The sequence below is a fragment of the Dryobates pubescens genome, chromosome 9, assembly GCF_014839835.1.
Source record: "Dryobates pubescens isolate bDryPub1 chromosome 9, bDryPub1.pri, whole genome shotgun sequence".
Lineage (NCBI taxonomy): Eukaryota > Metazoa > Chordata > Aves > Piciformes > Picidae > Dryobates > Dryobates pubescens.
Window position 1 is genome coordinate 26,926,892 of NC_071620.1, and position 27,734 is coordinate 26,954,625.

The following is a 27,734-nucleotide window of genomic DNA, read 5'->3' on the forward strand; positions in this document are numbered from 1 at the left end:
AAGACACTCTTAACATTCTCAGTCACAATCAATATCACCTGAAATAGATGAGATTCAAGATTTCATTTTGGCAGTGAATTAGGCAGATTATTGATGTTATCACCCACTCTGAAGTTTTTCCTCCCTCTGTGACTTTGATCAGGAATATCATTCTGATGATGTGAAAGCTTCCTAAAGAAAGATTCTTTAAAATGTGTGTTCTGTTAAAAGGTTTTGGTTTTCATTTACTGTAATTATCCAACAAACCTCTCCACCACCTCTAATGCATCATTCTTAAATATCTGCAGCTTTTAAACTATACATCAACAATGAGCTGTGTGGGCTCAAACCATGACAGGAGGCATGAACCATGGATTTTAGAGAAGCATGGTATATGGAGAATCAGAAAAAGGAAAGATTTCTTCTCCATAGGTTAGCAAAAAATTAAGATCAAGAAGTATCTGAGCCTATATACAAAACCAAGAAATAAATGTAAGTTTACTGTGCTAGAAATGGAAATTGTTCTATTTAGATGCCTTTGTAATATAAGGGTCACTTGCTTTTGCCCTAAGCACTTCAGCTGCTTGTTTCATTTTTCCCTCTCAAGTTGAGCTACAGAAAGCTGAATACCTGCAGAGAAAAACAATTCAGAAAGATGCACTTTATTAGTTATGATTTCTAGCACAATCTTCCCCCAGCCCTTTTTAACACATAGGAAAATGACAATTGAATTTTAAAGATTGACAAATACAATCTCCTCTATGACAAGGAAAACTGTTAGTGACTTGTATCTTGAATGTACTATATGCATTTGTGCTGATCAGGCTGGTGTGAGTACCTGAAAGAAGGGTATGTGGTGAGAAATGACAAAGATGAATTTGAAGGGATAGAGTCATGTGAGAGCTTAAGCACTGGGGTGAAGCGTATTGCATAAATGGCATTTTGAATGCTCCTCACGTCTCAGTATTTGGGATTTTTGTTGAGCATGCACGAAAAAGAAGGAGGGCAGAGGCCAGGAGTACAAAGAAACAGAATTGAGAGGAATGCCAAAAACATGGGAATGCAAACGGTACAAAAGGGAAAGCATGGAAAATGTAGGCTGTCACAGATTAAAATATGTGGGTGTCTTTGACTAGTAGGAAGCCCAGAGAAGACCTAACATACAGTAGAAGAATTTTCACAGTTTATTGAAATTGGATCTTAGAGGAGGACATTCAGAACACATGGCATTTTATAAAAGTACTTTTTCCTTTGAACATATTATGATAAACTCTATTAGGCACCTGGTGCTATGTAACAACTTCTTTTGCCATCTGATTTCCTACTCACTACTCATTGCATTGACACCCAACACAATTCCTTATGGAAGAAGCCATCCTTAGCAGAGGTCAGAGGTGGGATCACTTTTATCCTCCCACACCTACTATATTATCTGCTAATCTTATATAAATGTGGCATTTTAATAAAAACAAAATAGCAACAGAACAAAACAACAACAAGAAAACCCAAACAAACAAAAGCCCAAACAAACAAAAAACCTCACAATCTGCCTGAAATGCCTGCCATTTTCAAGATGTGAGGTTAAAAATTAGGGATCTGGTAAAAATATCCTCTACTTAGTGTCCTTACATTCAGTCATATCTTGAAATGGGCCCATCACTACAAGGACTTTGAGGCACTGGAGAGGGTCCAGAGAAGGGCGACAAAGATATTGAAGGGTCTGGAAAACAGGTCTTATGGAGAGTGGCTGAGGGAAATGGGGTCGTAGACTCAAGGAGACTGAGAGGAGACATTTTTGCTTTCCACATCTACCTGAAAGGAGGTTGTACTGAGGTGGGTATTGGCCTGTTTTCCCAAGTAATTAGTGATAGGACGAGAGTATCATGATGAGACCACCAGCAAGTTTGCTGACGACACAAAACTGGGGGCTGTGGCTGATGCACTGGAAGGCTGTGCTGCCATCAAACAGTATCTGGACAGGCTGGAGAGCTGGGTGAAGCCAAACCTTATGAAGTTCAATAAGGACAAGTGCATAATCCTGCATCTGGGGAGGAATAAACCCAGGCATCAGTATGGACTAGGGGCCATCCTGCTGGAAAGCAGCTCCGTGGAGAAAGACCATGGAGTCTCAGTGGACAGCAAGTTATCCATGGGACAGCAATATGCCCTTGTGGACAAGAGAGCCAATGGCATCCTGGGTTGCATTAAGAAAAGTGTGTTTAGTAGGTCTAGGGTGGTTCTTCTCTCTCTACTCTGCCCTGGTGAGAACACACCTGGAATACTGTGTCTAGTCTGAAGCTTCCCAATTCAAGAGAGACAGGGATCTGCAGGAGAGAGTCCAATGCAGAGCTGCAAGGATGATTGAGGGACTTGAACACCTCTCCTCCAAAGAAAGACTGAGAGAACTGGGTCTGTTTAGTCTTGAGAGGAGGAGACAAGGAAACACTTCTTTACAGTAAGGGTGACAGAACACTGGAACAGGCTGCCCAGAGAGGCTGTAGAGTCTCCTTCTCTAGAGACTTTCAAAACTGGCCTGGATGCATTCCTGTGTGGCCTGTCTTAGGTAATCCTACTTTGGCAGGGGGGTTGGACGCAATCATCTCTGGAAGTCCCTTCCAGCCCCTAACCATCTGTGATTCTGTGAGAGGAAGCAGCCCTAAGTTGTGCCAGGGCGGGTTTAGATTGGGTATTAGGAAAAATGTATTTGCTGCAAAAATGATCAGGCATTGGAACAGGCTGCCCAGGGAAGTGGCGGGGTCAGTGACCCTGGAAGTGTCCAAAAATGTGTAAACAATGGGACATGGTTTAGTGAGCACGGTGGTGGTGGGCTGATGGTATTACTTGATGAACTTGATGTCTTTTGCAAAATTCATGATTCTGTGAATCCAGCTGATTTCCTTTGCCATCTTACTTCCCAGCCAAATCCACTTCCACCTACCTTACCGACTCATTCATCCTCACCCTAGTCTTCATTGTGTTTACTTAAATTGGTAGTATAGTGTATGGGCTGAATTAACACATTGCTTCTGAAAACAATTTCAGAGGTTCACATTCATCATGCTGTAACATAATGCCCTGCAGCTTTACAGCCTAACAATACTGGTCCAACTCCTTGCAGGGTAAACTTGCATAGCAACGCTCATTTTGCTAAGAGAGGAGTTGACACAATGTCAGCTGTTGAATCAGCTGAATTCACTATAAATTCATATGGTTCAACTTCATCTGTACATAAACCACATTTATTTTCACCAAACCATACTCTTCTATTGGTACAATGCCATTCACAACAACTACTGTTTCATTGAGCTATTGGCATTATGGTACAAAAATATACACAGGAATTACATTCCTTTCAAACTCTTACCTGAACTTATACATTTAATAGACATTAATATAAACCCAGTGCATTTCCCTGAGGAAAGACAGGAATGATCATAAGCGATTTATGATGGTTTATGTTCAGCCATGACATTTTTCACAGTTCATTTGCCAATTCAGTATTTAGATTTATTTGTTTTCCTTTATGAATGTTCTGATTTCCACAGGAATGCCCTTCTTAATTTCACCTCCTCTTGAAAACACTTGTTGTAAATGCCAATATTGCAAGTTAATTGTAGCTTCTGCCTCTAAACTAAAACACTGTGTACGCTTTCTAGAGAAAAAAACTAATACAATTTCAAAGTTTATCTTTTGTGTTTTGTTTTTTTTAACTGAAATTTTCTTTACCTCAGCTTTAAAAATATCCCCCCAGAAGTAACCTTTACAGGACACACAGATCATGGGAAGGGTTCACGCGATGATACTAATTCTTTTATCTAAGCACTTATTTACACAACATTTCCAGAAGCAATAATGTTAAAGCTCTTTCAGTTAGGGGAAGGGAAAAAAAAAAAAGGCAGGGGGCCTCCAGGACACACAAAGTCATTTTACAGTAAGTAAAAACCTTCCTTGTGTCCTTGTGCAATCTTTTTGAAGAGTCAGGAAATATCAGCTGTTGTGCGATATCTTTACTGCAAACACAGTACTCAAGATTAATACTTTTTGTTACTGATACATAGAATGAGATCATAGGAAACTACATAACAACTTCCACAGTGACCCTGCATAAAATTGAATCTATTAATAAATACACAAATGCAAATGTATCCTTGTACTATGTATTCTGTGCAGGGGTTCCTGTCGACTGCTGGATTAGCATGTATTCATGTACCTACAGGAGTAGTAGTTTGTTCCTCTGTCCTCTCTGTGTAATGCTAACTTATTAATGAACTGCACAGGAATTCCCTGATAGGTAGTCATTTCATATCTGGCTTACTTTAAAATATCCCAGACAAATCAGATGATAGGACAAATTTCACAGATATACTTTAAACCACTAACTTGTTATTGTTCACAGAATCACAGAATCCCCAAGGTTGGAAGAGACCTCAAAGATCATCAAGTCCAACTTGTCACCACACACCCCATGACTAAACCATGGCTTCATCCAAAATGCAATGTTGGGCTTTTAATGGAATTGTGAACCTTGTTCAAAGATTTTGTGACAAGCAAAATTCATAGCACTTCGGACAAGGTCTTAAAAAATCTTCACATATTCTAAAATACTCACAATTCCTCTAAAAGTAGCTTTCTGGAGCATATTAACATTAGCTTGTCTGTGCTAAGGTGGTGTTTCAAATATTTTTTGTTTGCTCATACTGGTTTATCTCCACCAGCAAACTTAGAATTGCCATGTAACTTGATGGTTGTAGTCATTACCTCAGGACACCCAGAGGCATGATCTTGATTGCAGCTTCTCCAAGTGAAGTATATGCCTTATGTTTAGAAAAGATCCATGGAGAAGACTTTCACACTTTCAATAGTAAGGTTTATTGCTAAACAAGTCACCATTTTGTGGAATTAGATTTGGGAAGAGTATATATATATATATATATATATATATATATATATACACACACACATATAAGATGGGACATGGTGAGAGTTGTGATGACCTTTTATCAGATGCAGCTGACAAGTTATTTGTGACATGATGGTGCTTGGAATAAATTGTGATAATAAAAATGGTGCTGACAGTTTGTCTCTACTAAAGTTCATTGTCCTAATATCAGCAAATGAATCTGGCATTAATATCTATGAACTAGTGCTGTCCATAGGGCTCAGCAATAGGTTGCACAGGTGATCAGTAGCTGCTTACTTCCAGCAGCAGTTCTCTCTCTATAATGGCAATGTACAAAAATTATGCTCTCATATTGGTCAGAACCATTTGTAGAATCTTAAGAAAAATCGAGAGAGCAAATTCTAATGTACATTTGGGTGCCCAAGCCATAATCTGACAAAGACAAAAATAATATAGGTAGGATTTCACTTGTTAGATGTTGAAATATTCTTACAGTCTTCATCTAAAACATTTCCTAAGGTTAAAGAAAATATTTTGCTGTCTGTTATGCTTCCTAAAAAAAGTTGCTAATTCCTTCTTCAAACTGGCTCCTAGTTTAAAAGATTCCTACATACTTTCCTTTCTCTTAAGTAATGAAAAAGCAAGGGAAATAAAAACCCCAAGATGTTTCATTGTTAGAAGAAAGGGTCCAGTGCAAGGCCTGCACATACTTGGAGGTAATAAAAACTGAATCTTCAGTGCATTAACTCAAGAAAACTCCTTGAGCTCCTTAGCTAAATAAGATTATTAGGTGATAATGATAGGCCACCCTTATAACAAAGACATTCCATGCAAACTTATTGTTTTAATTAACCAGTCAATTTGCAGAGTCTCTGCAGATCATTTAGACTTTGAAAAAGTACTTAACTTTTCTGCCAAATCATTAGAATCATAGAATCATTCCAGTTGAAAAAGACCTTCAAGATGATAAAGTCCAACTGTCAACCTAACACCACCACATCCATTAAAATATGTCTTGAAGTGCCGTATCTATATGGTTTTTAGACACCTCCAGGGATGGTGACTTCACCCATCTCCCTGGGCAGCCTGTTCCAGTGCCTGACAACTCTTTCCGAAAAGAAATCATTCAAATACTTGAAAGTAGAGCTTTATCATATTAACTTTTGAACTATTGATAAAAAACAACTGTCATCTAAGTAAACCAAAAAGAGTATTTTCCCACAGAAAGTCACAGAAACACTGGACTGCAGATATGACCCGCTGGATTGCATCAGAGCACACCAAGAGGGGACAGGAGCCGTCGCTGCTGCAGTGTGCGGAAAGGTGCTCTCAGCCCTATTTGCTGGGAACATGCCTTATTGCTGCAGGGTGATGACTCTCATGGGTCCGCCTGCCTGCAACGCACAACATGGACCATCCAAGATATCAGGTAAATGTTATCAGCAAGAAGGCTTTAGTGGGAAAGTGAGAAACTCTCTAAATGTTGTAACCAGGAAACGCTGCTCTCTGGTGGTCAAAAGAAAAAAAAACCCAAACTGTTTTGAGACATCTGCTCTATCTTCCATGAGCTAGATTCTAACGAGACTTGAACCTGAAACGCAGGAAAGGGTGAATTTCCTTTGCGGCAACCATCTGAGATCGCAGGTCTGAGGGAGGCAGTCTGAACCACTGGGCTGGGCATTCGAAGCACCCAAACGGAGGCTTCCAGATCTCCTGCTCATCCAGCTCCGCTCTCAACACGGATCCCGGGTTCCACCTTGGTCATAACCTAGCCTCGGCCAGAAGAGAGGCGACTTTTTACCAGCCCCTAGGTGCCCAGAGCCGAGCTGGGACGGCGGACACAACCCATAGCCCTACCGTCATCCCCTTGGCGGAACGGAACTGCCCCGCTGATCCCGAAAGGACATCGCTGGCTCCGTGCTGCAGCCTCCGCGGGAGCGGCGGAAAAGCTCCGCCTCCGCTGGTCGTGAACAGCCTGATAAAGGCAGGTGCTGGCAAGCACCAGAACCCCAGCTGGCAGCATCTGCCTATGCACAGAATCCCTTGCCACTTCTTGGCCACCCCGTGCCCAGCGGTACCTGAGCCAGACAGTGCCGGCCGTGGCGGGACAGGACCCTCTTAGCGCACAGCTATCCCGCCTTCCGCAGCTTTCGGTCGCGTCTTTCGCAAGGGACACGGACCTCGACCCCAAGGACCTCCGAAGAGGCGGGATTTCTCCGAGAAAGGGAAGCAGAATTTTTGTTGTGTGACTTGGAGATGAGGCAAGTATCCGGAGTGGTGTTCCTCTTGGGGCTGATGGCTCTCCCAGCGGCGCTGGGACAGAGAAGCTCTGGAAGCTCTAAGAATAGCAGCCAGCCTCAAAGCTTTGCCATCGTCTCTTTCAAATGGGATCACGTCAAGGATCCTTATGTCATTACACTCTGGATACTTGTGGCCAGCTTGGCCAAAATCGGTGAGTCTGGAGTTATATCTTGATACATGTCCCTTCCCCCTTTCCCCTCTCCCACCCAACATAAATGAAGAAAGTTTATTGTAAATCCACTGACTTGCTTTGGGGAACTCACTGTACTCTGTCCTGATTTCATAATACTGCCCTACACTGTACTTAGTAGTGTGATTTTCACCTGCCTCAGAGGGTTATCCAGTTCATTCTCAATGCACAGGACTGTGCCTTCTGCATCTGTTCCGTGCAAAGCCTTGCAATTCCTTGAAAACCTTGTATTACTGTTGTTGCAAGCAAAACCTTTTCAAAGTGAAACCAGTTGTTTATACAAAACCTATTTCACTTACAAAACCTATGATAAGTTATCCTCCCGATTATCATTGGAAGCTATATTAGCTGGTGGCATCAAAAATGAACATTAAACTACACATACGAAGTTAGTCTTGTCTGCTTGGTAGTGCATTGCTGAATTAGTGAAAGTGCACGATTAGTAAAGGTAATATATATTCCCTGACCACCTGATGCAGCTGGAAAAAATACAAGCTTCAGAGCACACAGAATTTTCTTTAAGAAACCAGAATCTGTGTAAGCAAGGACTTTCAAAGCAGTTCAAGTGAATTTATATGAATGTTCTAACTCTTGCATTCTGAACTTTGGAACTTTTCCAAAAGCAATCATATTAGTAACACTGCAGTGACTAGAAGAGTCAATGTTTAATTGGAATCTATTTTATTTGTTTGATGCTATTATTTTCAGTCCTTTAACCTTCAGATCTAAAAGCAGACCTCCAGTTTGTTGGACATTGCAAATGTAAATTTCGAGTTGCAATAAAAAAGATACCAGTCTCAATGCAGTATATGATCAGCAGAAAAAAAATCCTACAAATGCTTTTCTGTACTTGTACTGTTAATAATAATTTGGGGTACCAGAATCACATTCCGTGAATTTTGCATGTCACAGAGAATGGAAGACATAAACATGTTTACTTAGGTATGTGTTGTCTAACATATAAAATAAACACAGTTAAGACATGGGTGGAAAAAGGCTGTTTTCAAACCCTAATAAAACATTTTACAAATGAGGAGTACGTTATATAGAGATGATCCTGTAAAGTGTTTTTTATTTTACCTGCATCCTGGGTTTCACTTGATTGACCATAGATAATACAACTTAATTGCTGCATTACCTAGATTATATAAACATAGTTTTGTTTTAATTGACTTTTATTGGTGAGATATATGAAGTACAAATGCTGGGGAAACCAGATACAGAATAAAAAACCTGTGACAACACTGAGTCCCTATAAAATTGTGCTAACTAAACTAATACACAAGTTGCTCATTTGAACCTTCCTTTTGAAATACTCTTCTAAATAAGCATTTGCACCCTGTGTTATTAAGGCTTGGCTACTTTGTACATGTGTCAGAGTTGTACAGTTATTATTATGGCTGCACAACCATATTGGTGCTATGTCAGAAACCCAATGAAGATAACAGGACAGTTAGATTGTCCTGTGCTATATTGCAATGGCCTGGATTAAGATTAGTTTGGATTAAAGTGAGCCATTTTACCATGCAGTCCTCAGTATATACTCTTGACAAAACACTAATTGTACTTGAAGTTCAGGAGCCCAACGTTCTGTTTTTACACTTATTTCTGTCTTTACTTACACTTATTTCTGTCTTTACACTTATTTCACAGCTGCACAGAGCATGCCACTTACCAGCAGATAGTATCTATCATTAACTCCATTATTTTTCTTTCTCAAAGCTCTCAAACTTTGTTCTTTTTTTCCTCTTCACATTTGTGATTTCAGTCCTCTACCACTCCAGACATTGTCCCTGAAGAAGCAAAGGACAGCTGCTGTATTCCACCGAGAGCTCCTCCTTTCCCCACCAGTCCCAAATAACATACAGAAAAGCAAAATTGTACACTCACCATTCAATTGTGTATTAATGAAGAAAGAGTGAAGTTGTTCATAAAAGTCAATGAGAAAGGGAACTGTAAAAAAAAACTTTGTCAGTCTTCTATGTGCCTTGGTGTGTCAAGGGCTCTGGAAAGTGGACCAGAAATCTCTCAGAAGATTTTGAATAGTAAAAATGCTGTGCTCAATCTAAGAAGTTTTATACATTTAAAAAGCAGACAGAAAAGAACTGAGGGAGAAAATATAGAACACCTGCCCTTGTGTCTCTTGTTTTACTGCCTGAAAGAGGGCAAAGGTAGTGGTGTCAAAATACTAAGTTTGCTGTGGGTTTTTCAGCAGAGGAGGAGCTGTTCTTGCACATAAAAGCTCACCTCTTTGTGGCTACAGCAGCTGAAGAGCTATTTTACTGTTGGATGATGGGCTGTTTGGTCAGCAAAGGGTATTCTCCCCCTCCACTCCACTCTGGTGAGACCCCACGTGGAGTACTGTGTCCAGTTCTGGAGCCCCTATTACAGGAAGGTTATGGATGTGTTGGAACATGTCCAGAGAAGGGCCATGAGGATGATCAAAGGGCTGGAGCACCTCTCCTATGAGGACAGGCTGAGAGAAGAACAGGTTCTGAGGAGACCTTATTGTGGCCTTCCAGTATCTGAAGAGGGCCTACAAGAGGGACTTTTTAGGGTGTCAGGTAATGATAGGACTAGGGGGAATGGAATAAAAATAGAAATGGGTAGATTCAGATGGGATGCTAGGAAGAAGCCCTTCACCATGAGGGTGGTGAGATACTGGAAAAAGGTGCCCATGGAGGTGGTAGAAGCCCCATCTCTGGAGGGTTTTAAGGCCAGGGTGGATGGGGTTGTGAGCAACTGATCTAGTGTGAAGCGTCCCTGCCCATGGCAGGGGGGTTGGGACTAGATGATCCTTGATGTCGCTTCCAACCCTAACAATTCTATGATTCTGTGAATTGCAGTTGGTAGCTGAGATTGAAAATTGTGTGAAAATGCTTCACCTTCGCTTGCATTACAGTACCCTTAGAGCTTTGGGGTCATTTTATTTTGTTTGTTTAATAGGAGATTCTTGTGGACTTTCTGGGACTTGATATTCATGTTGTGTATTTTTAGAATATAAACTGGTGCTGAAAAGATATTCTACAACAAAAACTATTGTATGTGAAACCTCATAAGCATCCCATGTGAAAAAGTGTCTAGTGCTTTTGGCTTTAAAGAAAAATCATTTGTTGTCATGTAAAGAACACTTACATCTCCTGGACAAGTGTAAGTATTGCTGCGCATGAAACTGTGCAAGAAAATTCTTTGTAGAATTGGCATTCGTGCACTACAGGAAATAAATCAGTTTGTCTATATCTACTGAGCAGTACACTGATGCACCTCAGTGTACTGTTTTACATATTATAATTGATTTGATTTGACCCTCTGCATTTGAAATGTTCCCACTCATCATTCTAAGGTACGCAGTGTTCCACTTTGGCTAATGATCTGTATTGCCTCTTCTGATAGGCTCTCTTATCACTACAAATGAGTATCCTTATGGGATAAGACCAATAAACTACTGACATTCGTAAAGCCAAGTCAGGAAAACATCTTATCTACCTGAAGAGGGTACATGAGTTACAGCTGAGAACTCTCCTAGTGGATTTCAGCTGTCCACTTCCTGGTACCTCAGTTCTCCAGATGAAGCAAGCAATACCAAGGGGAAAAAAAAAACAAACAAATATATACATATACCTACCTATAGTTATAGACTAGGGCATTTCCTACTGCAGCTCTCTTTTAAAATATGTAACATTTTTAATTAACATACTGATTTGAGAACCACACGCACACTTGCTTTCCAAGTTCATTTTGTCATGTGCTCTCCTTATTTATATGTTTTTATAGAGCACATCTTGCACATAAATTTTTAATGAATGGACATGTAGAAGATATAAGTCAGTAGCAGAAAAGCATGCCACAGAAAGAGGCAGAAGTAAGGGGAAGATCAGAAAAAAGGAATTGGAAGCAAGTAGAAGGAAAGGAATAATCAGTTAGCTAAAAATGGGCAAGAGAATAGTTTAAATTCTGAATATTGTATCCATTTTTTGGAGGACATTTCTGAGGTCACTTTCTTAGGAGGGGGGAGGGAGGAATTATGCTTTTTTACTTGAAGGATATGCACAGCATGTTTCTATAGCTGTTCAAAGTCCTAGGACACAGAAAAGATGCAATTTATATTTTCATCTGAGATTATTTAGGGGATCTTGTAAAATTCATAATTGTAGTTTAAATCCTTTTTTTTAGGAAGATAATTGCTTGTCCCAAATAATAAAAAAGGCCAACAACGCAGTCTGTCTGTTTAGCCCCCTGAACTTGCCTAGTGTGGAGCAGATGAGCAGATAAGCAACTGTAAGGTACAGCAGGAGAATGGCTATGAACAGAAATGAGAAAGGGTGCATAGTTTGTGCTGAATCTAAGAATGTCACCAAATATATATTTATTTTTTTTAAGTTTGTGTAGTTGTGCATGAAATCTAAAGCAACTAAAAAGTGGGAGTGACATTAAAATCCAGGGCATCTGGTAAGTCCATCTTCAGGAATGCAACAACTCTTTGGAGGAGGGGGAAGTGATTCAACAAAAATGAGCTAATGCTTAGATGAAGTTTGGCATAATGATATCTCAAGAAGATATTGTGTCAGATGTACTTGTTGAGTCTGTTAGCTCTTGAGACTTAAGGAAAATGAGAGCTGTAAACCACACAGTATCTCTAAATTTACAGAGATATGGGTTCCTACAAATCCTCTAATTTCTGCATGTCTAGCCCCCTTCATATTGTCTCACACTACTCCGAGCAAGGAGCACTTCAGAGTTTTTCGTTAACATAAACAATTGCTGTGGAGAATTTTAAGCATGTTAGGGATGGGCTAGGGAAGGAGCTGTGAAATGCTGGCCTAACAACGCATCCAATTTAGATTCCTGGGATGATATTTTCTTTGAAGAAATCAATATCCCTCCCTCCAAAACAAACTGTCAAAACAAAAGCCCATTTGACTCAGAAGTTTCTACTCATGTCATTTTTGAACTAGTGCAAAGTGTCAATTCCTTAGAGAGAGAAATTTAAGGTATTGCTTTAATAAAGGCAAAAAATGTGAGACTAGCTGGCCTGTTGGCAATTCTTCAGTAAATAGCATCTTTAGGAAGAAATGTTGAAGGACATTTAGCAGAAATTTACTGGAAGTATTAACTGAAAACAGAGTTGGAGGCTCAAATGATGAGGATACTACCAGACCCAGCAAAGCTTAAATACCAGCCTTGTCATGACTATAATCTTTGTGAAAAGTGGTTTTCATTACTAAGTCATTATATGAAAAAGGATTTTGCATTGTGACTAAGAAGTCTGGACTTGGCTATGTTCTCTTATATTATGAAGAGAACAAGGGGAAAATAAAACCTTTTATGGTGAAAGCTGGCATACCTATAAGGGAGGCATATGCATTTCATTCCTGGATATAGCCTTTTATTATCTAACTTAAAACCCAATTACATAGGAGTGCTATAACTTTGTGATGGCAGCTATGTTGTATAACTGGGGTGCCTTCATTTTAGAAAGATGGATTTGCTCTTGCAAAGTGCTATTTAGAATACTTGTGAGCTAGAAGTACTGTAAAATCTCTGCCATCTAGGGCAACATTTTAGGCACCAGAAAAGAACATTTCCAGCACAGAATAACAACTTAGCATTTCCAGTTCTGGAAACAACTTCATAAGCCATGTCTTTATGAAATTTACGATCTGTAAATGGATGCCTATCTTCAATTATTTCCATTTTACTCTTATACCTTACTCATCTTTTTCTTGTCCTTCCTGTCACACTCATCACTTCTCTCCCTTCCCCCTCTAAGTCTTTCAAGTCTTGAGTTTTAATTATTTAGAGTAGGGAAGAAGATATCGGGACAGTATAATTCGACAAGATTCAGATTACATCCCCTGACGAATAGCAAATGTACAATGGCAACTTGTGTGAATTACATAAGAAAACAATGGCATTTTGAGAATGGCCCTGAATTGAATACAGCTCAGGCATGCATACCTAAGAAAGGATCTCTGCCATCAGTTACTTTCAGGCACCTGTGTGCAAAGTGCTGGGTGTTCTCGCTAAAACAATAGAATCCTTTTAAGACTATAATGTTGGGATTGTTGAAACCATTGATTTATGATTTGCAGAGCTTAAGCGATTTACTGCTAAGAGTGAGCTGCAAACCCCCAAAGTGACTGTAAATCTCTCATGTGGTAATGCAACACAAGTACTAAGTGTAAGCAGCAAACCCTTCCAGATGTACACAGGGTTCTTCAAGTGGAAGTCTTTGTGTGATCCGCTTTGCTTTTGTGGAGCTCTGTGTGTTAGAGATGCTTAGCAAAGAAGCTCCTACTGAAATCCTGAATTATTGCTTTGACCTGGCAATAAGAAAGTTGCTTTTCCAGTTGTTTTGACTTGTACTACAGAGGTCCATCAAAAGTGGGTGAGTTTCACCACCAGGTTGCTTAAAAAACATGTTTTGAATTCAAATACAGATTTCTCTCTCCTCCCCCCCCCTCTGTTTTCTCCATTGCTCTGAATTAATGGAGTAATGGATTGCTGAGTTCTTCTGCATGGCTTATTCTATTCCAAGATGCAATGTTGAGTCCAAAGTTATAGAAGATTGTTTCTTATCTGAATATTGTTGTTGTTCTTTCAGGATTTTTTCTCTGATTTTTCTCATCTCTCTGCTGTAGTGCAGTTAAACTAATGTCCCAAAGGGCTAAGGGGTCTAATTATTCTTCAACCCCCTAACAAGTCACAGCCATTTAAAGTTGCGGACCATTAAAGCAGCCTTTGTAAACTACAAAGCTTGGCTGGTTAGCTATGTTGTAATATTTTGATTCCTTTTGTAAAACTGCTTACAACGTAGTCACCCTTGTGAAAGAAGCAACTTGATACCCAGTTGGCTGAAATGTAAAGCACTGTGAAGTCATAAATACTGAAAACACCAAGATGGAATGCAAGACCTCAAGTGGAAACATTTTTAATTAAGTCACAAATATTTAATGTTTATTCACAGAAGAAAACTGGGAGATATTGTGAAAGGCCAGCACAAAAGCAGGGGGTTTATGTAGATGTATCAGGAGAGTTTTCTCCTTCCAGTAACTGAAAGTAGAGGTCATTCTGGACTCAATATGTACCTAGGTGAGTTCTTCTGCTTTTATCTATTGAAAAAATACATGCCTTGGCCTTCTGTTAGCTCTGAATGTTAAAATAGAGGTGGTCAGACACCAAAAAAGAGAATCTCCAAATAGATCAGTAGACTGATTTTCAAAACCATTTGGTTATGATTTTCTCTCCTTCAATTACAGTTTTTCAAAAGTGGAAAAAAAGTGGAGGCTTTATGTATTCATTCACTTCCAAAAAGTTGGGCTTTGAGGAAAAGAGTAAATAGTCAGAAACCTGTAAAGGTCTTGATCCAGTAAGATCTCATAATGAATATCTCCCAGGTGCACACACATTACAAACTGATAGAAAGACTTGTCTAAACACAAACCTGATTATATATCAACTATTTTGTCATACTTGAAACATTCTAACTCCTTTATTAAAATGAATATTGTTATATTGATTTGGTGTTATAATAGTGTTCCAGGGATCAGATGACATAGGTTGATATGAAATAGCTTTATGTTAATGTAAATATTTCAGTACTAACAGATGTGCTGGAGGAATATTTGTTATGTGATCATACATAAAACTCAACATAGTTGCAGTGTAGAGTTACTGCTATCCTCCTAATTTAGTGGAATAGCACTACTTAGTCCTGCGGGATGACTTTGGGACAGTAGTGATCTGAGGAAAAGTAGTCTTTCAAATTGGGTCAGTCAGTGATAAGTAATTGTGTTAAAGGCTTGAGTCAGTGATACACTGCTCCTGCGACGGAACTGTCTTTAATCTAGGGAGAAAGGACACAAGAATACACATTTAGTGTCCTGGCATCAGTTCAATGTTTTTCTGGACACTAGGTCTTCTACAGCTTTTCCAGATCCATAGAACCACGGAATAGTTGAGGATGGAAGGGAGCTCTAAAGGTCACCTTGATCCAATTTCCCTGCTCAATTGGAGCAACCCACAACAGGTTGTTCAGGATCATGTCCAGGCAGCTTTTGAATATCTCCAAGGCTAAAGACTCCACAACTTTTCTGGGCAACCTTTGCCAATGCTTGCCACACTTGCAGTGAAAAAGCATTTCCTGATGTTCAGAGGGAACTATCTATGTTTCTGTTTGTGACCATTGCCTCTGATACTGTCACTGGGCATCACTGAAAAAAGTCTGATTCTGCCCTCTCATCAGATATTTATGCACACTGATGTGATTCCCTCTTGACCCTTGTCCAGGTTAAACAGTCGCAGTGGCGCTCCGTCTTCATAGCCCTTCACTGAACTCTGTCCAGCACATCCATGTCTCTCTGGTATGCAGGAGTCCAAAACTGGGCATAGTGCTTCTAGGGTGGACTCACCAGTGCTGAGTGGAGAAGGAATATGTCTCAAGGCCTGCTTGGCAATACTTTACCTAATGCAGCCCAATATACCAGTAGCCTTCTTTGCTGTGAGAGCACACTGCTCTTTCATGTTCTACTTGGTGTCTGCTGAGAACCTCAAAACCTTTTCTGCAAAGTTGCTTTCCAGGTGGGCGGCCCTCAGCATAGATCTGGTGCATGGGGTTCCTCCTTGCCAGGTGTAGTACTTTGCACTTCTCCTTGGTGAAGTTCCTGAGGCTGCTGTCAGCTCATTCCTCCAGCCTGTCCAGGTCCCTCTGGATGGCAGTAGAACTGTCTCACCTATTATACACTCCTCCCAAATGTGAGTCAACAACAAACTTGCTAAGGGTAGACTCTGCCCCATCATCTATATTATTAATGAAGATGTTGAACAGGACTGGATCCAGTACTGACCTCTGGGGTACATCACTAGTTACTGGCCTCCAATTAGACTTTACACCACCAATCAACATCCTCAGGTCCCTGCCATTCAGCCAGTTTTCAGTCCGTCTCCCTGTTTGCCCATCCATCTCCTATGGTAACAACTGGAGGGGCTATGAGGCTCTTATGGGAGACACTGTGAAAGGCTTTACTGAAGGCTCAGTAGACTAGCCACTGCTCTCCCCTCATCTACTAGGCCTACCCTTTAACCATGCAGGTTAACCAGATGGGTCAAGCATGATTTTTTCTTCATGAAGTCATGCTAATTGCTCCTGAGGAATTTCTAGCCCTTCCTGTGCCTGGAAATGGTTTCCAGAATTAGTGGGTCTATCAATTAGACCTGTAGATTCTGGTCTTTGGATTAGCAGTGTTCATACATGGATGGACACTTATATCCATTTTCTACTCGGTCAAAGAATGCAATGCTTCTGCATGCTGTTTTTGATGGAATCTGTACACTTTGCTTAACTGGAGCAAAACTGTGTGCTAATATATGGAGAAGAGGAGAATACATGGTGGACATATGATGACTACAGTGGTCCTGCAATCATGACTTAAAGAAAGGAATGACAAGTTACCAACATAATGTTTGGTTCTCTATCCTGGATATTTTCTAATCAGAGTGAGTTCGATTTTCTGACCTAAATAGCTTTCACTCATGTGTCACCCATTCTTCTGCCTTCTCTTATATGATATATTATGAATTCCATCTCTTATTTTAGATAAAATATTCTTCAGAATGAACTTATTTTCTAATGAATATCATTACTGGGTGGGGATGTGAAGTGAAATCTATTAACCAGTAGTATTAAGTTCAAGCAGTAGCTTGAGCTTCAGCAGGAACATGTAAACCTGGAGGTGACAGGTGTAGTATTTCTTGTTTCCTGCAGAACAGGATGATAGGTCTACTTCCTACATATGTCTTATCTACCCACATATATGTCCAGAAAGCACACTTCTGTTGTTCTCCTCTCTATTAGGTACATACTACTTCTAGATCTTCCATTTACCCAAATTGCAGCAGTTACTTTGGAATCCTATCTCAACTTCACTATTTCTAATGGGATTTTTCTCAAGAAGACTACTTTTATTCTTCTAATAAAAGAAATCCAACCCAACCAACCAAAAGAAACTCCTCAGACAATACTATGTGGCTATATATTCCATCATTTCAGTTCCTTTCTCTTCTATAGGAAAGACTAGGCTATTTCTGAGTCCATGATACTGGACCTGAGCAAAGCCTTCAACACTGTCCCACATCACATCCTGGTCTCCAAACTGGTGCAGTATGGGTTTGATGGATGGACCATTCAGTGGATAAAGAACTGGCTTGATGGCCACACCCAAAGGGTGGCTGTCAATGAGTCCATGTCCAAGTGGAGGCCAGTGACAGGTGGAACCCCTCAGGGATCAGCACTGGGACCAGTCTTGTTCATCATCTTTGTTGGCAGCATGGACAGTGGCATTGAGTGCACCCTCAGCAAGTTTGCTGATGACACCAAGCTGTGTGGTGCAGCAGACACACTGGAGGGAAGGAATCCATCCAAAGGGACCTTGACAGGCTGGAGGGGCAGGCCCAAGCCAACCTCATGAGGTTCAAAAGGACAACGTGCAGAGTCCTGCATCTGGGTCAGGGCAATCCAAAGCACTGATATAGGCTGGGCAGCGACTGGCTTGAGAGCAGCCCTGAAGAAAAGGACTTGGGGGTGCTGGTGGATGAGAAACTCAACATGAGTCACCAGTGTGCACTTGCAGCCTGGAAAGCCAATCACATCCTGAGCTGCATCAAGAGAAGTATGGCCAGCAGGTCAAGGGAGGTGATTCTCCCCCTCTACTCTGCTCTGGTGAGACTCCACCTGGAGTACTGCATCCAGTTCTGCATATCCTATTACAGAAAGGACATGGACATGCTGGAACATGCTCAGAGAAGGGCCACAAGGATGATCAGAGGGCTGGAGCACCTCTCCTATGAGGACAGGCTGAGAGAGTTGGGGTTGTTCAGTCTGGAGAAGAGAAGGCTCTGAGACCTTATTGTGGCCTTCCAGTACCTGAAGAAAGCTGGTGAGGGACTTTTCGGGGTGTCAGGTTAGGACTAGGGGGAATGGAACAAATATAGAAATGGGTAGATTCAGATGGGATATTAGGAAGAAGTTCTTCACCATGAGGGTGGTTGAAGCACTGGAAAAAGGTGCCTATGGAGGTGGTGGAAGCCCCATCCCTGGAGGTTTTTAAGGTCAGGCCGGATGTGGCTCTGAGCAACCTGATCTAGTGTGAGGTGTCCCTGTCCATGGCAGGGGGCTAGAACTAGATGATCCTTGAGGTCCCTTCCAACCCTATCAATTCTATGATTATGGGGATTCCCTATCACTTCCTTATATGAAACTCATTTTTCTCCTATCTTCATTTCACTTTGCAAAGGACCATACAACATCTGACTCCAGACAGCAGACCACTGAATTGGCATTTTGTCAAGGTACATTACTGGAGTATGGATATTTTGAGCTCAGGTAGCCATTGAGATTGGTTGCCACGTATGATCATTAGTGGAGGATTGGATATTCTTTTCCATAGTAGAAATATTGCATAACTACCATGCTTATGCTTGTATTTCTTTCATGCTGTGTTTATTCTTGTGTTTCTTTCATGCTCAGTACCACAGATGGTATGTGGACAAGCAATCACAGATATTTTTATAGACAAACAACTAACGTCAGTTGCACGTACAATCTTTCCAGTGTAACAGACTAAAACAGTCTACATTAGAAACAAACAACACACAAAACAAAACAAACAAAACCCCCAGTGCACTGATCAATAAGGAAAACAAGCAGGACAGAAAGTGCCATGAGAGAAATGGCAGAAGCTGCATAGGAGAATGCTATTATGTGTGTTGTGTAAAAGCTATGTAATTAGATTGTGATGGAAAAAGAAAGAGTAGAAAGCATGTGCATGCTTACATTTGGTGTCAGATAAATTTACTAGTCTCTTATTTTCTGTTCTGTTATCACAAAGAAGATAAATATATGGCTATTGTTAGAGGTTTTCTGTCAACATGTTTTCCATTAATTGGAAGGATTTTGTCATAAACTACTGCCTGACAGGTTCTATCAATATGTCCATTAGTCACCATTTCTTACCCTGAATTAGCAACGTAAGGTCTTTTAGACTTTGCTCTCTAGAGCTTCAAGTGTATAGCCTTTTTCTTGGCCAATCTGTCCTCAGGGGAACCCATCCAGTGGCTCTACACCTTTCTGTGTAGTACAGTGTATGTTAGAGGATGTTAGCTTTTAGAGTGTAAATAGAACATGCATACTAAGGCTTAATTTTTTCCCCACTAAAAAGGCATTTCTTAAACAAGAGAACAGTCAGCAGCTCTTTGTTCTCTTTAGTGTTATACTAAGTATTCCTTCGTACCAGGGACCCACCTTCCTGTCCTGATCCTATAGATCTGCATTCATTGGGGCTTTTTAAATATATCTGCCGTGGCCACACCTGACAGGTTTAAAAACAAACCCCAACAATATGGGCAGCTACCCACAGCTGCAGAATTTGAAGTGGGTTTGTATTTTGGTATTTAACTTCCCCCCCCCCCCCCCCCCCCCCCCCTTTATTTTTCTTTTTACTTCTGTGTTCCACATCTCTCATGCAGCAGCCTTACAATTCAAGACAGGAACAACAAAGAAGGCAGCAGCTCACTCAGACTGTCAGCTCACTCAGGCTGTCTATGTGGTTGCATGGCATCCAAAGCAGAATCTTGTTCCCTGAAATGCATATCCTGCAGTGGAAAATGTATAATGCTTATGTAGCGAAAGTGTCTGGAAAGAGAAAGCTGCTTTTGTTACTTTCTTCTTGAAAATGTTAAGAAAAATATATGCACCCTTCCAAAAATTTTATTAGAAATAAAGAATATAGCAAGTTCAGATTCAACATGTTTTGTTCTGCAGCAGGTGATAGATACAGCATTGAAGTCATAGAATCATCAAATCGTGGGGGGTGGAAGTGACCTCTGGAGATCATCTAGTCCAAAGCAGGACCACAGAGAGCAGATGTCATCATTTCAGTGAAGAAGAAATGCTTTGTGACTCACCCTTCCCCTCACCCCTGCTCAGATTAATTCAATCAATTTTCAGACATTCTTAGATCTGAGGGTGAGGTTATTACACTTCATAGGAATCTAAAAAAAGGGCTGTCACATTTATCATGGAGTTGGAAGGAGTGGCTATTCATTAGTACATAATACAGTAATCTTATCTTCAGCCTTATTTACTTACCATTTCAGTAAACAGAAGTACATCTTGGGTTTGTTTCTTGAATACTGGTACTAAAGAAAACTGTGATTAAGTGAAAAGCTGAAGCTTTCTACCTTGAGACAAAACTATTACTTTTGAGCACCCAATAAAGCAAATTAATTCTTCAGTCTTTCCTAGGGAACATAATAGAGCTGACCTTGGTGAAAAGCTTTGTTTTCAAGGCATGTTTACTTGAATAGTACTGTTTGGTGTTTGGAAGTATGAGGATGTAAAAACAGCAGGAGGAAGTGTGAAGTTTCCTTCTTTTCATTGTGATCTAGAAGTAAAGATTTAAACCAGCCCAAGATAAACCCTGCCACTGTCGGTGGAAACTCAGCTTATGTGTGGGTACTGAAGCTCTTGTGTCAGGAAAGATCTGCCTTAAAGTAAGGATGAATGCCTGTAGTTAGATTTTCCACTTAGGATGTGTTAGGATCCTAGCACAGGATGTGATGGAGGAACCTAATGTGTTGGAAGTCAATAGAATGTCTATATTACCTTCATATGATAAAGGTTTCATTATTATAAATAAGTGAAGTAGTACTGCAGCTAACAATACTGTTCATGCTGTAGTGCCTAAAACAGTATCTGTACCTGGGTTTGAAAGAATCCTGGTGAAGAGTCTCATACTTTGGGAACTGCTTATCAATTAAGAATATGATGGAAGTACAAATAAATCATGATGCAGTTTCAGTTGCAGGCAGACTAAACACTCATAGCTGAAATAAAAATAGTAAAATATATCCTGTATATCATATGATAGAACAGAATAGAATAGAATAGAATTAACCAGGTTGGGAAAGACCTTTGAGATCATCAAGTCCAACCTATCACCCAACACCATCTAATCAGCTAAACCATGGTACTAAGTGCCCCATCCAGCCTCTTGTTAAACACCACCAGTGACACCAGTGACAGTGATTCCACCGTGCTAGTGGACATGGCAGAAAGTGGAGAATCTATAGATTTAAGGAAAATTTAGCTGAAACTAGGCTTCTATCTTGACATTTGTTAATCTTTTTTTCTTCCACATCAGGACTAGCATTTTACTGAGGTACAGGATTTAAGAGATTAATGGAAAATAACATTAGAAGAAAATCACAAAGCTTGACTGTTCACAACATTTTCTGCTGGCATAACCTATCTGCCTTTTTTTTTTTCTTAATATATTATTTTTAGTATAAACAATGTTGCAGCTAGGTCTTTCCTTTAGGTTTTCCACTCTAGCATTTTTATTCCCAGAACCTATTCTGGTATTTATATGTATATGAAGATGCTACACTGAATCTTTTCAGTTATAATCTTTCTCTCATGGTTTATCTGCATGTAAATAATTTAATTTCCTTTACTGGACATGATTCAGCAATGTGCATTCTTCACCCCAGGAAGCTAATTGTGCACATCAGCTGTAGGGATATCAATCTGGCCCTCTACTCTTCTCTGGCAAGACCCTATCTGGAGTGCTGCACCCAGCACTGAAGTTTTCAGGACAAGAAACACATGAATCTGTTGGAGCAGATCCAGAGGAGGGCCACAAAAAATATTAAAGGGATGAAATATCTCTTCTATGAAGAACAGCTGAGAGAGTTGAGGATGTTCAGCCTGGAGAAGAGCAGGCTCAGGGAGCCCTTATTGTGGCCCTTCAGTACTTAAATGGGGCTTATAAGAAAGATGGAGGCAGACCTTTTAGCAGGGCCTGTTGCAACAGGTCAAGGGATGATGGTTTTAAACTAAAAGAGGGGAGATTCAGGCTAGGTAGAAGGAAGAAATTTTTTGATGATGAGGGTGGTGAAACACTGGAACAGGTTGCCCAGAGAACTGATAGATGCCCCATGCTTGGAAATGTTCCAGGTCAGGTGGGGTGGGGCTCTGAGCCATGTGAAGATGTCCGTGCCATTGCAGGGGGGATGGACCAGATGACCTTTAAAGGTCCCTTCCAACCTGAACTATTCTATTATTCCACTGAAGTGTAACTCATATATATGTGGTAATGGAAGACAAAAAGGAACACTACTGTACACATGCTAGGTGTAACATTTGATTCATACTGAATATTTACTGCTCCCTAAAAATGATTTTTTGCACAGATATTTTTAATGATATATGCCAAATATTTGTCCCATGTAGGAAGGATCTGACTATACAGAGGACATTTTCCTATATAAAAATTGATAAGCCTTTCTTTATACTGTGTAATATGCATTGTGTACTTGTGACATTCTGGAGTATTGTTATTTATTTAGTAAGAGATCTGTGTCTCATTTCTACTGTCCTTTCTTCTTGACACAAGCAGTCATCTTCAGTAATTAAAAGGTTTGTGTTGTGAGCTACTTTCAAATACATCTTCAGCCAGTTATTTTTCCTACTTCCTTTTTCTTGTTTTCACTCTAGAAAACCAGTTTGAACTAATCTCCTTGTCAACTTCCTTTTCAGTGCTAACCTTCCTCATTTATTCCATGTATGCAAACACATAACTGAAAAAAACAACTGGCTAATCAGCACCTTCCTATCCCATTTCAAAACATCCGAGTTATTTTCCATGCACTACATTTTGCAGTATAAAAACACTACTTAAACTACTGTTCTTCCCACTGTTATAATCATGCACTTCACCTCTCAAATGAGATAGTGAAGGTATGAGGGTTAAAGTATCAGTCCATCAGAAAAGCTGTAAGGACAAAAATCAAAAGCCATGCAAAAGCACATTAATGATAGCAGTATCTCAGAGCCACTTGCAAGAAAACAATTAGAGCAATATAAATTAACCTTTAGTGCACTCTTCCTAAATCAGTGGGAAGGTAAAACACATGCTTGAATTTCTGAGCAAAATTACTTCCTTTATGGCCAGGAATAAGCACATCCAGTAAGGAAGCATATAATATCTTCTGCTCTGTTGCCTAAGCCAGAAACTCCCAAGGTTGGGCTGGTGAAAATGGTGCTTTCTTAATCTTCTATGGATCAAGCAGACTGAGTAGATTGTAAGCATTAAAACATGACAACCCTTGCCAACTTCTTTCCCACATATTCCCTTGCTCAGTTCTTCAGCATGATCTTTCTGATTAGCACTACTGATACTAAAAGAGCCATTCTATCATTAAGTAGAACTCCACAAAGCAAATTATATATGGAGAAACAGGTGAGTGACCTGATTTCACTGACTTTCTTAAAGAAAATTTGTGTAAGAAGTTTTCCAATTCATGAAAAAGCTTTTGAATCCCAAATCTTACACCAAGGAGATTCCACAGCTCTGAAAAATTGTAGGCAAAGTCTCTAGCCTTTATCTGTGGTCATTCTGTACACCTTATGGCAATAGGGAGTGATTCTCTTAAAAGTGCTTCCAATTTACTAGTTAAAAATAATCTCATCTAGAAAATCTTCAATTCCTAGTGCATGTAAACAGCATATCTGAGTCTTTGAAATTACATGAAAGAGTTGTAATCCATCATGAAACTCTTCTCTTGCCAAGATGTTAGAGTCTATCCTTCAACATAAGACTATCACAACTTTAAAACCTTTCAGGGTGCATGGTAGTATTCAGTTTCAGAGGAAACTAACTAGTTGTGTTTTCTTAAATCCTCTCAAATGGTTTGTTTGCACATTTTAAGCAAGAGGTACTTGACATTTGATTTATTATTTTTTTCTCTGTGGGCATCACTGCTGAATTTGAATATGCTAATATGTATTTAATTTACTGCTGTAATCAGAAATACTTCCAATATAATCTCATGCTGTTCCAGTTGTACTAATTGAAATCCTGTCAGGGAGGAATGAAGAGGGCAGGAAGCAAAACAGTTTACCAAGGCCTGAAAATGAAGTGTTTTCCCACCCTATGACTTGGAGCAGCCTTCAGAGGCATTCCTCTTTCCCCTTAGGTTTTAATTATGTCTTTCATGCCCTTCTTAACAAGCAGCAATCCTTACTATGCCCTGCAAGAAGCGGTACAGGGAAAGTCTTATAGTATAAGCAAATATTCAGAGTTCCAACCCACTGTTGACATTCATTTAACTATACCTTCTTCATCTTCTTTTTACTCTTACTTTTTACAGAACAGGGTCTGTTTAGTGCTCCAGCTTTGGTAACTCTTTATGAAATTTATCACGACACCAGAACAACTGTGTCTGTATATTACTGGGAATCCGTTTCTTTACAGTTCTTTATCTGTATGAGCAAAAGATGAAATGTTTGCAAAGGGAAATCTTTATTAGACCTCAAAACTACCTCACTGACCAGAAAATTACTGGTAATTCTACTTGCATTTATTGCTGACCCACTAACATGTAGAGGTTATGACAGAAACATATTATTTTTATTGTTTTTATACAGAGTGGCTCTTGTGTGTATTACCCTTCAGCTGTGTTTCTTTACATTTGTATTCATCATGGAATATCCTGTACTGACAGCATCCTAAATGCAGAACACTCATAGCAACCCTTAACTGAATTCAGTCTGTGAGGCATATTAACTTGAGCAAGAAGATTGTCTTTCAAGCTCAATTCTAATCCCTTTGCATAGGTAATGAAGCTGTTTTATGGTACTTCGCTGTCCTGTTTTATATCCTCTACTATACTTCAAGGTGTTTCTAATGTGTACTTTGCTCTCGTTTTGAAATATTATTTTTGACTGTTCCCATTTTACTTTCAGTGCCATTCAGTTCCATAAGGGCCAAATTCTACCACACTTGCACTGCAGTGGGACTTCTCCTTCAAAAAAGAACTATTTGGCACAATTATGATAAACTGAACCTGACTGTTTAAACTTCATTATGTTCTAAATGCTTACAGAGGTAATAGTTGCTTACTCACACACTTCTTTGAATTTGACTTGGGGCTACCTTATTATGTTAAGACCTATCAGCTGGGAACCTTGACCTGCATGTTGGTTGCAGTTTTAATTGCTAACATTTTGTTAATTGTTCACCTACAAAGAACTGAGACCTAAAATCCCCTGTTTAATGAGCTCATTACAATGCTGTACACTTTGTAAGTGGTGATCACTGCATGCGTGACAAATAAAGAAATCTTTCTTGAGCTGGATAAAACCAAACTCGAACCAGTCCATCTAAACAAGTTAAATATAAAGGACTTTGTGCCTTGGTTAGGAAAAATATGTCTAAGTACTAATTGTCATGTTCATATGATCAGAGGGCTGGAGCACCTCTCCTATGAGGACAGACTGAAAGGGTTGGGGCTGTTCAATCTGGAGAAAAGAAGGCTCTGAGGTGACCTTACTGTGGCTTTCCAGTATCTGAAGGGGGCCTACAAGAAGGATGGGGAGAGACTTCTTAGGATATCAGGTAATGATAGGACTAGGGGGAATGGAATGAAGCTGGAGATGGGGAGATTCAGACTGGACGTGAGGAGGAAGTTCTTCACTGTGAGAGTGGTGAAACCCTGGAATGGGTTGTCCGGGAGGTGGTTGAGGCCCCATCCCTGGAGGTGTTTAAGCCCAGGCTGGATGAGGCTCTGGCCAGCCTGATCTAGTGTGAGGTATCCCTGCCCATGACAGGGGGATTGGAACTAGATGATCCTTGTGGTCCCTTCCAACCTTGACTGATTCTATGATTCTATAGTATATTTTGAATCAGTAGCCAAGGACATATACCAAACCAGGCTTTTACTTCTTCTTACACTATACATCTCTGAAATATAAAATACCTGATTTTTTTTTAATTGACAATTTTTGCTAGGTTTGATAAAAACATAGGTACTGATTAATAAAATCATTAAAATTAGTCTAAGTAATATTGTTTAGAATAAATTAATAAAAGCTTTTTCTTTAAGGTTTTTGTACTATTTGTATATCAACAACAAAAAATGGCAAAATCAACTCATAAGACTTGTGGAATACCATTGTTGCAAGGATCACAGACCAGAATCTAAAGGACCATAAAATATGCTATCAGTCTCCTGACCAGGAAAAGAAAACCGAGTGCACTTTGTTGTCAAAGATTAGAAAGGCAAATACAATAATAATGATCAGTGGCAGACATGTCAAATCTGCTCAAACGCTTCCTGAACAAGCTAAAAAGGCAGTTCCCTGGTGCTTTGAATCCTTACTTCAACTTAACCACTTTTAGAGCACAGTGGAAGATTATTTTTTTCCCTTTGGTTTAGGCCTAATTCATCTGCTAATAAGAAATAGGGTAGAGCAGCTACTGGGTAGGTAAGGAAAGAACATGATAAAGTGAGAAATTGTAAGACAGTTATTTGTGGAAGTCATTAGAATTGTTGGTTTTGACCAGACTTATACAGGGCTTTGGCCATGGTTTGGGGTTTTTTTTTAATTACCACTGATGACATGATCCCTAGGCATTATCAGTATTCATGCAGATCTGGGTATGATACAAGAGAAAACATAATCTTGAGGACTAGATGAAGGGATGGACAACAGTTACACTAAGGGCAGTTTCAGTCAGGGATCAATGACAAGAATTTCTACGTGAGGTTGTGAATGAGGAGAAAAGAAGTACATGTCTGTCTGAAGTGAATGCAGGATGACTGTGACTCACCAGTATGATAACAAAGCCTATCAAAAAATAGATTGTGATAGGAAATTATTAAGGCTGTTGGATTGGCTTCTACTGTGACTCATGCAGCATGAAGTATATATTTCTGATGACTGAGTCCATGCAACTGAACTCAGATTGAAAGAGACAGAGACTAAGTAAGGACTGAAAAGAAGTGGTTTAGTTTAACAAATCAAAGACAAGCAATGTCTCCTAGTGCTTATATAATAGGAAATGAAGGATTTAACTGTCACAAAGGAAAAAAGGGTGTAAAATAGCTGTGAACAAGTTCAAGCTAGAAATCAGAATGAAGTCTTTATGTGATGAGGGCTGCTGATGTGTCTTCACATAGTCTTAGCTGGAGCAAAAAATCCTCTGCAATTAGGATTATTTAATGTGTTAACGTGATCATGGAGGGCCTGACTACACAGGCACTTCTAGTTCTTTTGATCTTAATTAAAATTTCTAGATCCTCTAAGTAGGCTATGTGATGTCTCTATTTGCTTCAGGGGAATTGAGCTAGATGACCTCTAATGGTCCCTTCCAACCATGAGTTGGATGGGTGAACACTTTGCTATGATTCTATGATACATAAGCAGCTGTAATTAGTTGGAAGACATGCCTATGGCTATGCATGTAAGTAGAAAGTTGATTCATGAGAAAAGCATGCTCTTGAACAGGTAAATAAGTAACAATT

The 27,734-nt window shown here is 39.8% G+C and overlaps 1 protein-coding gene across 1 annotated transcript in view; it reads left to right on the forward strand.

Moving 5' to 3' along the window:
• Window positions 1–7,135: 7,135 nt before the first annotated feature.
• The window catches only part of SLC9A3 (solute carrier family 9 member A3), a 54,712-nt gene continuing 34,113 nt past the window's right edge, over window positions 7,136–27,734 (forward strand). Inside the window, exon 1 of the mRNA XM_009910152.2 lies at window positions 7,136–7,331. Within this exon, the coding sequence (XP_009908454.2) occupies window positions 7,136–7,331 (196 nt within the window). The remainder of the gene's footprint in view (window positions 7,332–27,734) is intronic.